A 13155-nucleotide genomic window follows, 5' to 3' on the forward strand; every position below is an offset into this window, starting at 1 on the left:
TATGGCAGCATACAGGACACCAGTAACTTAATAATGTATTAGTATTTTTCACTCAGCTAGAACCAGAAACCCAAGTTGAATTTCCCGAATGTAGCTGAGTTTGTTTGTCTACCACTGTTTTTATCTCCTAGAAGATTGTGATAGTAACTATTTAAAATTAACTATTACAATGCTGTTATTTTTTATTTAGTTTTTGCTTCCCTCTTTGGCCAGATGCCTTTTGGAAATTAGATGATGTATCTTAGTAGATTAAATAAAGGATAAATCAAGTACATACATATTTAATGGATTTATTTATTCTATGAATGGATGTGAAAGGCACAGCGAGTGTGTCGTCTGTTGTTGCAGTGAACATTCAGTGTTGCTGACTGGTATGTAAACTTATTTGTGTATTTCCCTTGTCTGTAGCGTCCCTGTTGCTTATTGACGTTGTTCTTTTTAAAAGATTTCCCAGTAAAATGAATTTAAAACCAACGTTTTCCCCTGTGCAGAGTGTAACCTGGTGGAGGCGGAGGACCATGTCGAAGTGAACGGGGAGGTGTTCCCTAAACCCTTCGTGGAGAAACCTGTGTGTGCCGAGGACCACAATGTCTACATCTACTACCCAACATCTGCTGGAGGGGGCAGCCAGAGACTCTTCAGAAAGGTAGCTGTCTCCCAAGCAACGCAGGAAAACAGATTCTGTCATTTGCAGATGCTGCTGATCCAGAGACGCTTACAACAAGGAAGCAGAGTTCAGGAAGTTGCTAAAAGTCACACTGCTTGTAAACTTTACCATTCATGGAGAATTATAAGCCTAATATGTAGAGCCAACTGTCCTGACATGCCCATGAGTATTATTGTGATATGATGTTTTATCACTTTTTAAGAAAATCCTTTCATATTTTTGGTTGTGACTCAGTGTTGTAGCATGGTTTAAATCCCTTACAAGAACAAAATGTAATCAAAGGTAAATAGGTCACACTGACCGGTTGTATGGCTGCTGCAGGGTTAAACCTGTTAGCTTTTTGGTTTTGGTGCAGTTGAACAGTACAATGTGACATCAGTAACACAAAGTACTATTTGGAAACAGATGGAGGAAAGGTTGGGTAATGAGGTGAAAAAAAAGAACTCTTTTTATTTACAGGATGCAAATGACTTTGACTTTGCCCTTTTGAAATGCTCTTCTTTGTCGCTCTCTCTCTGCCTCTTTGCTGTAGATAGGGAGTCGTAGCAGTGTGTATTCTCCAGAAAGCAGTGTACGAAAGACTGGATCCTACATATACGAGGAGTTCATGCCCACAGATGGTACTGATGTGAAGGTACTGTTGAAGTTCACTTGGCTCATGTGGATTCCTCATGCAGTTGACCAGTTAGTGAAATATAGAAATTATCATCTCCTCTAAGACACGTTCTGTGTTTGTGTGTTATCTGCCTCTGTGTGTGTTTTATCTGGTGTTTCTGGACACCTCAGGTTTACACAGTGGGTCCAGACTACGCCCATGCAGAGGCCCGGAAATCTCCTGCCCTGGATGGAAAGGTGGAGAGGGACAGTGAGGGAAAGGAGATCCGCTACCCTGTCATGCTAACCGCCATGGAGAAACTGGTGGCCCGCAAGGTCTGCCTTGCCTTCAAGGTAAACTTTAGTCATTATGTAGAGGATGTAGGAAAACAAGAAAAAGATGTTCAGGAAACCTGTATTTTTTTTTTTTTTTTTTTAAACTGCATTATTTATGGGCTTGTGGATCTTGTCTTGTCTGTTTTTATTGCTGCACAAGCCATTAGTGGTCAAAAACTCTGCTGGGCATCTTGTGTGCAGTAGCCCATTTGTAGCTAACACAAACATTGCATTATTGTGTTTAGCTGCTTGAGATTTTGCTATCATCCCATTAAACCCTTTTTAGAGCAGGGAGAAAATATCTTTAAACCAATTACCGTAAACACAAAATTTCTCCAAATATTCACAATGTTGATATTTAATTGTTTTACGTGCAACCTAAATACAACACTTTTAATATCCTTGTGAATGGGAGCTGCCAGAAGCACTTTTTCTAAAACTATTACCATGAGAATTATTCACATCACACTCTTCTGACATTACACCGTGCTGTCAACAACAAACATTAATCAAATAGGGAAGCTATTGGGTGCAGACTGAATGCAAGCTTTATGTCAGGCTTTATGTTTTAATAATAAAACTTACTTCTACTCACAACCTCATCACTCCAGACTCTGTATGTGTGTTTTTATTTTCTTTTTCCACATTGTGTCTAAATGTATGTTTTGTGTGTAATTGTAGCAAACAGTTTGTGGGTTTGACCTGCTCCGAGCCAACGGTCACTCCTTCGTCTGTGACGTTAACGGCTTCAGCTTCGTCAAAAACTCCATGAAGTACTACGACGACTGTGCCAAAGTCCTGGGGTAGGTGGCATCAGCTTACACACTTTACACAACATTGACCTCTAACTTTAATGATCCATTAACAGATTCAGTTACACTAGAACACTGAAATATAACAATTTATTTCTATCTTTGACCACAAGCTTACAGAACAGAAATCTCACATGTTTATCGGTACAATCTTGATGAGTAATCTATTTAGTTGGAGTACAATACTTTCAAGCCAGTATTGAAAATAATAGACACCAGAATCTTGTCAAACCAAAGCCTCCAGGGAACATAAAATGAATATAAATGTAATTTATGATAAACATATTCATGTCTTCTTCTGGATTGTATAGTTGGATTGTGAAGAAAAAGCATTCTCTTCTTCTTGTTTTTTATATCCCCTCGTCTCTGGCACTTATTAACATTTTCTTGTTGTACCTTTTAAAAGTAAATTCTGCCTTGAAGCTGACATGTTGTAATTTATGGACAGCTTGGAGGATCTAGTTGTCAGCTTTACATCTTAGTTTGTTTCTGATTTATCACCTCTCCTTCGAGGCAAAGTAACTGAAGCTTTACGACTTAAGACTCATAAATGTCATGAATAAAAAAGGAAATGCAGCTTTTCTCCAGTAATGGATACTAGCAAGGTGTGATACTTAGCAAACAGTAGTGTGCAAAAACCCTTTGTTTGGTCCAGACTTTTTAGGTTATCTTAGGTTTCTTTTGTTTGCATGTAAGATATCTCAGATCAAACTTTAATTAAACTTTAAATCAGAATATTAAAATAAAACTGATTGGCACACCAAGGAGCCTACAGAGTGAATGGCTGAATAGTTACTTTTACTCTAATGCTCTTAATGCTAAATACCTTTAAATCTGTTATTACTTTTGTCTGCCTCTCCAGGAACATGGTGATGAGGGAGTTAGCCCCCCAGTTCCACATCCCCTGGTCCATCCCAATGGAAGCTGAAGACATCCCCATCGTCCCAACAACCTCAGGAACCATGTAAGTAATAAAACAATATAAAATATTGTTTAAATGGTGTTCATGGGTTCCTGGAAAACTGGTAGAAAGTATGTTGATAAATTGACTTATCAGTAAGGTCTTCAATGTTTTTCATAATAATTAGATTGTATGAGAGTACTTTTGAACTTAATCATTGCAACCAGAATCAAAATTAAATAATAAATAAGTATCCTGTGGTCTCTCATTTAAGTGTCATGGTTGGATGAGGACTTAGTGGATGTTTGTTGAGGTGGGATGGTGATATAACTTTTTTACATTTCTGCCGCAATTGTGCTATCCACCGTCTTATTCAGGATGGAGCTGCGCTGTGTTATTGCTATCATCCGTCATGGAGATCGCACACCAAAGCAAAAGATGAAAATGGAGGTTCGACATCCTCTGTAAGTTTCTTGGATCCAGCAATAAGCAGTCTTTCCCTCTTTCTGTCGGCATATCTTTCAAATAATTGGTCTGATGTGACATTTTTTCTTGCACAGATTCTTTGAGTTGTTTGAGAAGTATGAAGGCTACAAGTCAGGAAAGCTAAAGCTGAAGAAGCCAAAACAGCTTCAGGTGAGTGGGACTGAAATCAATACCTTGATCTGTATTTTTCCCACCCTCCTCTGCCTCTTTATTTCAGGGTTTTTTGTGTGTGTTTTTACAGATTACGACTGAATCCTTTTAAGAATAATGAAGGGTTTCAGAGGATATGGTTACGTTTGCACATTTAAAGCTAATTATTATTATCGCACAAAACATTATTCTGTTGTCTAAATATTTATGCTAAGCTGTCTAAATCCACTCACACTCATCGCATTCATCCCGTCACTCTATCATCTTTTTGTAAAACATTTTTAAAGCTGCCATCTTCACTGTCAGTCTTGTGTTTGACATGGTTATTCAGTCAGGCCATTTGCAGAGGTTCCAGTGTATGTTTAGTCTGCCAAGTAAAATTACAGATAAGTGTCAAATTAAGGATAACTGCCTCTGTGTTTTCAGGAAGTGCTGGATATCGCCCGCCTGCTGCTGGTTGAACTGGGCCAGCACAATGACTGTGAGATCGAGGAGAAGAAATCTAAACTGGAGCAACTCAAGACTGTTCTGGAGATGTGAGTGAAGTCTTACATCAAACACGCACTCTCTCACAAACACACAAACGCACAACATCAGTCATCATCTTCCTGTTTCCTTCATCATCATTCATCAGCAGTCATTCATGGTCAACTAGCTTCATCTTTCAACACTGCACCAGACACATGTTTACCTTGATTCACTCTCTCCCTCTTGAGTCTCTAACTCTTTGCTGTATCTTTTCTTTCCTCTTCTGTCTCTCTTTTCTCCTGCCCACCCATCCCTTTTTCTTTTTCTCCAAAAGGGAATCCAGCTTGAATGACACTCAGTACGCACCCTCTCACTTCTTACTTTAAAGGATGAGGTTTTACCACCCTCCTTTTCCTTAGTCCTCTTAGACTGTGTGCACATAATATTAGGAATACCTTTTCAGACCAGTCCAAGATGAATATAGGTGAAAGCTGTGATTTCCTCATCAGTTACACCCATTATAATTGTAGATGAAGAGATATAAACAGGGTAAATAAGGTAGTTTAGACACGGCTTGTGCAAGATTAGGAATTTGAATTAATATTTAGAAGGTATTCCTAATGTTTTGTACACTGGGTGTATCATTTTCATTAACATCCATTCATTTTAGCCATTAACACTGGACACATACACAGTCAAATGTCTTTGATGATTTCACTGTGTTTCCATGTGTGTAAATCAGTGTGTGCTATGCTACTTTATGTGCATGCTGTTCTTTCCACATATCAAGTGGAGTCTAAATCTTCTAATGTCTTCCTTCCTCCTGCCTTTTATCAGCATTTACAATCATTTTAGTGATTTGCTGGCGTTCTTTATAGAGATTGGAATGAGTGCAACAACCAAATAATCTGAAAGTCCTAGATTATCAAAATTACAAGAAATGCAAGTTTCAAAACATCCGTAGAAAAGATATTGCTATGTTCTAAAGTGAATATGTATAAAATATTTTTTCATAAGTAAAAACCAGGGAGAAAAGACTAGGTTTGCAATACAGTCCACAGAAACTACAACCACCTTCAGTCAAAGATTCTCCACTTCAAAAAAGCTTGTGTTGCACATTTTAGATAAACTCCTACAGTGTGATCTTGCGTTAGTGACTGTTCTTCTGTGACAACCTTTACAAACACAAACATATAGTTAACTAGTTTAATCCTACAATAAAAGATTTTTGTTCCCACATTCCACCGACTGGCTCTTTAGCTCCTAAATACTCCACTATGTTCACCAGTGTACTGTTTGGTGCTGGGCAGGTAGTGTGCAGTTGTTTTATCAGACCCTTTTTAAAAAGTAAAAAAGATTGTAGAAGCTCTGTAGAGCTGAGGAAAATAACACACTGATTGTTTTTGGTTCGTCACAGCGAGCGACACCATACACATACAAGTAGTAATACAATCTGTTCTAAATATAACAGTATTGATTATAGCTGCCCTTTGCTCTTATAACACACTTTCTGTATAAATGAAATGTGCAGTCATCAAGAAATGCAGACGCATAAGTTTAATGATATATTGAAAGCTATTAACTTTTGAATTGTACCATGCATTCCTAACTGAGTGCTGGAGTTAATTAGGCGAAAATGTAAAATGCCTCCCTGACTAATAATAGGTGTCTGTATGAGAGAGTGAGTGTAGTGTTGATTGATGCAGTAATCCACACCCATCTGAAACTCCAGTAGATGCAAACAAATACCAAGAATTACATGACCTTGATGTGCGGTGTGATGGTGTTTGTTTTAGTTGTGGGTCTTTGACAGCAGTTCAGATTTTCTGGCCTCCTGCCAGAGTCATTTATCCTGGTTCAGGGTCCATCATCATGTGGCTTTTTGAGGCGTCAGCTCAGCTGTCTATCCTATTAGAGAACACGATGTGGTCATTAGTCTGCAGGATGTGCCAAATTCTTACTGAAGCACAATGCGTGAGGCGAGTGGAGGCTCCTTGTATGTGTTAGCATGTGACTTTTAAAAGTTCCGACAAGATTAAAGTCGACATTTATTTTCACCTTGGATCATTTTAAAAGCAGTCACGCACTCACACTTTCTCTTTTGTTCTCATGCCCACACACTGAAATCAAACTTGGAGGTCCATTGAAGCTGCTGGTCTAAAATACCTGCTGAGTGACTGAGTTATTATTAAACCATTTTCTAATACTGGCACTCGGTTGTGTGTATGATCAGTGTGTCAGATTTGAAAATGTTGTCGCCTTGTTTCTGTCTTTTCTTTTAGCGCTTAGTTGGAATGGATATGGAATAGAAGTCAGACGTGTGCTGTTGAATATTTAAACAAAATATTTGAAGATGGGATAAATTCTTCCTGTGTATCTGTGTGTCTTAACTGTATGTCTGTCTGTCTATGTGCATATCAAAATTTGTTGTGTCTACTATGTGTGTGTGCGTGCTGTCTCTCCAGGTACGGTCACTTCTCAGGTATCAACAGGAAAGTCCAGCTGACCTACCTGCGTAACGGCCAACCTAAAGCCTCAAGCGAAGAAGAAGGTATAAACGTCACACACACAGAGCTACATTAGACAAACACAAATTGTATGTGTGTGTGTGCGTGTATGGGGTTAGTAGAGATCACATGAAAACAGATGACATAAATCAAATTACAAAATAAAACTTTACTGTAAATGAATGTTGGATAAACAAACTGAATTTTATTTTATTTGTTTTATTTCCTCTTTTCAAATTCATCTTTTGGTAAAATAAATTATCTAGTGTGAGTAATTGTCAGATTTTGGATGTTAATCTAAAAAAGATGAGATATAAGAGGAAAGCAAACTGTTGATGCATTAAGTTTATCCATATCAACAGCGAAACATTAAAGATTCAGCCAGAAAAATATGAAACACTTAACAAATGCAAAGTGCTCCGTTAGGATTTTATTTTAAATACTGAAGGTAAATAGACAGCATCCACGTTTTTCCTGTCCATTTCCCCAAATGAAAGCTTGGAAACAGATTAATTATGAATGGTATGAATAACGATATGCTGCTGTTTTCCAGACTGTAAGAAGGACGGTCCATCTCTGCTGCTTGTGTTGAAGTGGGGCGGGGAGCTGACGCCTGCAGGCCGGGTTCAGGCTGAGGAGCTGGGCAGGGCCTTTCGCTGCATGTACCCTGGAGGTCAAGGTAACCATTAGACACTCACTCACATTAGCTAACAGATGTACTTAGAATGGATCCTTCTTCTTTGACTTTGATTATTATGTATAAATCAAGTTCTTCCTAGAGCGGACAAACCAAACCCTGGCTCTAAATAGGGCCTTTTTTTTGCAAGTTTTACGGCCACCATAGTTTTTCCTACACACAGGGCAAAGTTGTATTCAAATTGCAATCTGCAGCTTTGCCCCTAGACGGCACTAAATCCTACACACTGCTCCTTAAAACGAGTTTAAAACCATCATTCAATGCAAAAACATGTTATAGATTACAAGTTCAACACATTCTGGTATTACCTTGTGAAAATGCCAGTAGTTCTTGTGAATGACTAATACAATTCCCATATAGTTTCCTCAAGTAATGAATTAAATTCCCTGACTAACCCTAACCCTGTGTCAGATTCATCCCTCAAAATTCCATTACTTGGAGTTTTGTGTTCAGATGCATACCTACAGACACACGCCTATAAGGAAAAACTCACACTGACTTTTACAAATTCACAAACATCCTCAATGGTCACTTTTATTAAGCACAGTGAAAAAGTCTGTTCTCCCGTGTGTAACTTTTGCTCATAAATGTTTATTTCCAGTTTTTCTGTTCAGTCACTCAGAGCACTGACACAGCTGACATACAACATTTCAAAGAAGGTCATGGTGGAGAGGATCATTTCAGAGTCAACCAGTCATTATTTGCTTTCACAGATGTGATGTTTTAGATTTTGATTTTAGTCATTAAAGCTTTAGAATCATTACCTTACCAACCACACCAGCTCAGTGTAATTCATTTTAGATTTTGTGCCTCCATGATGGATTTCAAGGGGACTCTTTTGGATTACTATACAGAATAAAAAAGGAAGAGGCTGCTGATAGTTTGTCACTACAATAGATGGTGTTGGTGAAAGTCTGATTGTTTTTGTTTTTTTTCATAACTAAAGCACAATGACTGTAGACAAACACAGATGTGGCCGCACATAGGTTACAGAGGGAGTATTAAAGCCTGTCTTGACTAGAAATGGTAAACTAGGTGGAGCCTGGATGGAAGTGAGGTGAGGTGACCACGTAGCAGCTGAGTGTTGAAGACCTTTCAATCATGTAAACAACGTATTGCTAAATATGTGCTTTTTTTAAACCTTAATTTCTTCTAAATGGAAAAATTATTGGTAAGATCAAGATTTAAATAAAGATTAGTCATGGAATAGCTGCTACTGCTATTATACTATATATATATATATATATATATTTTTTTTTTTTTTACAGTGTTTATTTTCATTGCATAATGATATTTAAAAGAGTAACTATACCCAGGTGGAAAATACTGCTTGCTACATGTTGTCCACACCCTCTGCATTACAGTACTCCACAGTAGACAATTGTGCAACACTACATCACAGTTGGGTGAGGAATCGAGCTCCGCTGATCACACCCGAACATACTGGGTGTTGTTCAAAGTGCACGAGACAAGAAATGTAGCGTTCCTTTTCCTCCATGCAGAATTCAGTGTGGAGTTACACACACCAACACACACACCACCTGTAACACGGACACTTAACCCAAATAAAATACAGTGAGTGAGTGGACCAACCTGCCTGTTACATAAAGGTTTCTTTCTCTCTGTTCTCGAGCACTTCGCAGAGCTTTTTCAGACTTTCCTCCGTAATGCTTTGTGTTACAGTGCATGCGAAACAACTCCCAATCTGCAAAGGACAAACAACCTGAAGCAGAACTGAAAGTAGATGCAGTCTGTCCCTTTCTTACTTCTTTTTTTATTAAAAGAAGACTATTTTCTCACCCTAGCCATTGTTTTTCATTCTTCTTTCTCCACAAGTTTTTTTTCTATTAACTCTTCTGCTCTTCTCCTCTTACCTGTTGTTGCACTGTGTAACTACTAGCCGGTAACCGCCGGTCCCTTGGCTGCGAATCCCCTATTGACTTTGGTAAGAGAAGGGTTTCCTGGATATCACTGCTCCTCCCCTCCTCTCTCATTCTACACATTTGTCGCTCCGTCCACTAATGCGCTCTGATCTCTCCTCTCATCTCACCTCATCATGATTTTGTTTCATTTTACCTGGCAACGTGTCCGGTTTGTCCTACATTGAGATTGCTGTGGATTGTTTGAGTCATTGATGTGCTCCCGTCCCAAGGTGATCCTCCACAGTAAATGTTATTTTGGTCACTTGCCCATACATACACAGGCAGCTAAAGTGACTGCAGTTTTGTGTTGTAAGCTAACACGGATCATCTCGCACTAATCCTACCGCATTGTTTCCCATAAGTTCTTGGGATGTTGTTTGTTTGATTAAAAAAAAAGTCAGTCTACTTTAGCTTGGATTAGAGCCTAAAACAGCACAGATCTTTCTAGTCAAATGAGGCATGATAACCCAACGTAGTCAATAGTGTAACTTCAGGCTATTTTGCTGTACACTAAATAAAAATGCATGAAGCATCGGTGTGATTTGATCTGTGTCGTTGCTATGTAGCCACCTCCTACAGCTACATTAATTTCACTATATTTAGCATGTTAAGACTTTTATTGTCTCTTTAGGTAGGTAATCTAAAGTATTTGAGGGAAGCTGTCAGCAGTAATTTTGGGGATTACTATACATCAGTTCACTTCACTTTCACTTCATTTTATTCATAGCTTAAACCACACCATTTCAGTTCGCATTAAAGTCAAATGAGCCCTGTCAAAAGCTTAAAAAGCATTTTAAGGACAATGCATTTGAACTGAAAGTGGTGTTACACCTGCACAGGCCTGTGTGCCTATTTTCTTTCTACTTTTGGGTACAATCAATACTCTGTTGTATTTTTTTTTTCTGTTTTCTTTTCAAACTCCCCTACTCAGCCGCTTAATTGAGGAAACTATTGTATATTATATCTCAATGCTGTAACCAGGCCAGTTAACCACAATGCCCCATTCTGTGTACAATCTTCCAGGTGACTACGCTGGGTTTCCAGGCTGTGGCCTCCTGCGCCTGCACAGCACTTATCGCCACGACCTGAAGATTTATGCCTCTGATGAAGGCAGGGTTCAGATGACAGCCGCTGCTTTTGCAAAGGTAACTAAACCTCCGTACCTGAAAGACTATACCTGATGTATACCTGATGTATACCTGAGGCCACTTAAAACACTTAACTGAAAATGTCTGACAGATCTCAGGGACAGAATATCTCTAAAATTGGACTCTTTTGCATCATGTGCACCTTTCGTGACAGAAGGACTTACTGTACTGTAGTTAGGGGATGCTTTCTTAAGTGTAAGGTATGTTCTGATTGGCCTCTGGACTTTTGACAAAATGACTGTAAAAACCCAGATCCAGAATAAAAACAATTAAGGTGCTTGAAACTTTGAAGGTTCTATACATTTTTTCCAAATCGTTAGGTTCTCTGATGTAAATATTAGGAGGAACCTTGATTCAGCTTGACTACAGCTGGAACAAATGAAGTTTACTCTGCATGTATATGTGGATGTGGATTAAGAAGACATGTCACACAATGACCTCCGTTCAAGTTGTCTGGTTTCTCTGCAGGGTCTGCTGGCTCTAGAAGGGGAGTTGACACCGATCCTAGTTCAGATGGTGAAGAGTGCCAACATGAACGGACTGCTGGACAGCGACAGCGACTCTCTGACTGACTGCCAGCAGAAGGTGAAGGCCAGGCTGCATGAAACCATGCAGAAAGGCCAGGAGTTTACACAGGACGACTATCAAAAGGTGAACAACACAACAATTGAACAATTGTCTTGATTTGATAAGGTGTTTTGTTCAATGTTTTTTTTTTTTTTTTCCTTGTTGGTAAGCTTCCATGTGTTTATTTTAAACAGTTGGACGTGATTCTCAAGTGTTAATTCTTTAAATATTTAAACTTTTCCAAAGATGTGAATAAATTGTTATACAAGTCACTGTTCTGTTTTTCTATTGTGTCCTAGTTGGCCTCAACTGGCAGCCCATCGCTGGTGAACTCGATGAAGGTCATACAGAATCCAGTCAAAACCTGTGACAAGGTCTACGCCCTTATCCAGAGTCTCAACTCACAGATCCGTAAGAGACTGGAGGACCCCAAGTCTGCCGGTAGTGTGAACCTGCCATACCTGTGTACAGAAGAGAAAATAATCAGCTGCATTTTGAGAACAAACGATCAAAATGTTTTACTCTGTTAAAGCAGAGATATTTGGTTTAGTCTATAATCTTTTCTCTGCATTAATCAGACATAATTTAGAAAGGTTCAAATGTGTCAATGTACTGAAATGTCAACTATATTTTCAGAGACATTTACCTGTTTAAATTTACACTGTGTTAAAGATCATGAGATGAGTCATTCTGTGCTTTTTCTGCAGACCTGCAGCTTTACCACAGCGAGACGTTGGAGCTGATGCTGCAGCGCTGGTCCAAACTGGAGAGAGACTTTCGCATGAAGAATGGCCGCTACGACATCAGCAAGATTCCAGACATCTACGACTGCATCAAATACGACTCGCAGCACAACGCCTCGGTCGGGCTGGAGGACACGCTGGAGCTGTTCAGACTGTCCCGTGCCCTGGCCGACATAGTCATACCACAGGTTAAAGGAGAACATGTCATTTAGCTTTGTAACACATTTCAGGTTTTATCTGGCTCTGTCTGTTATAGTCATAGTTGTGGAAGATAGCATGCTTTTAACTTAACACAAATTAACATTACTACTGAATTATTTTGTTAAATTCAGAGTTATATAACAGAAAGGAAAAACCTTTTAAATTATGTATTTAAATCATCTGGAGGAGTCTGGGAATGTTAACTAATGGGTCAGTTTAAAGAATTGTACCAGAAAGCATTTTGCTGATGGTTTCACACATTTGTCGCATTTAATGGTGGTTGTAAAACCAACTATGATCCATTTGACCATTAAGTCTTTATTGATTCCTGTAGCAAGATTAAAGTGCTTCACCAAAACAAGTCGTCAGACTCTGCAGTGAAAATATAAATACTCTACAAAGTATGCAATAAAAACACTATGAAAGACTACATCAGTTTATTTTTCAAGTGATACAGCATATTTTGCAAAATCACAGAAAAGCTCTGAGCCCTTAATATAAAATAATTAAAAGAACTTTATATTAAAATGTGCATGAATGCATCACTTCTGTGTTCCTGTGATGCGGGATAGTGACAGTGTTTCCTGGCTTTCTGCCCCAAAATATGCTAAGATAAGCCTCTCCTCATGACCATGAATAAGTGGATTAAAAAGAAGTGGAAGTGTTTGAATGGCCTTTTTTCTCTTTCATATCCTCTATATCAGGAGTATGGCATCAGCAAAGCAGAGAAACTGGACATCGCTCAGGCTTACTGTGTTCCTCTGATGAAGAAAATCCAGCTGGACCTGCAGAGGACTCATGAGGACGAGGCAGTTAACAAACTACACCCCTTGTGAGGATATAAGCCGCCACGGCAGCACACACAAACATGTTTATATGTACATAGACTATACCCATATATAATATAAAATATATATAATATAAATATTATATTTATAATTATAATAAATAATTAT

The 13155-nt window shown here is 38.7% G+C and overlaps 1 protein-coding gene across 1 annotated transcript in view; it reads left to right on the forward strand.

Moving 5' to 3' along the window:
* Positions 1–13035, forward strand: part of LOC118330122 (inositol hexakisphosphate and diphosphoinositol-pentakisphosphate kinase 2-like) — a 16515-nt gene extending 3480 nt beyond the window's left edge. The window contains exons 5-19 of the mRNA XM_035664549.1: positions 492–646; positions 1200–1301; positions 1454–1615; positions 2279–2400; positions 3272–3373; positions 3688–3774; positions 3871–3946; positions 4373–4482; positions 6880–6965; positions 7475–7600; positions 10564–10685; positions 11157–11339; positions 11555–11696; positions 11963–12186; positions 12904–13035. Of these exons, the coding sequence (XP_035520442.1) occupies positions 492–646; positions 1200–1301; positions 1454–1615; positions 2279–2400; positions 3272–3373; positions 3688–3774; positions 3871–3946; positions 4373–4482; positions 6880–6965; positions 7475–7600; positions 10564–10685; positions 11157–11339; positions 11555–11696; positions 11963–12186; positions 12904–13035 (1931 nt within the window). The remainder of the gene's footprint in view (positions 1–491; positions 647–1199; positions 1302–1453; positions 1616–2278; positions 2401–3271; positions 3374–3687; positions 3775–3870; positions 3947–4372; positions 4483–6879; positions 6966–7474; positions 7601–10563; positions 10686–11156; positions 11340–11554; positions 11697–11962; positions 12187–12903) is intronic.
* The last annotated feature ends 120 nt before the right edge of the window (positions 13036–13155 follow it).

This window comes from Morone saxatilis, unplaced genomic scaffold (genome assembly GCF_004916995.1).
Source record: "Morone saxatilis isolate NCDOM2014 unplaced genomic scaffold, NCSU_SB_2.0 Contig2, whole genome shotgun sequence".
In the NCBI taxonomy this organism is placed as follows: Eukaryota; Metazoa; Chordata; class Actinopteri; family Moronidae; genus Morone; species Morone saxatilis.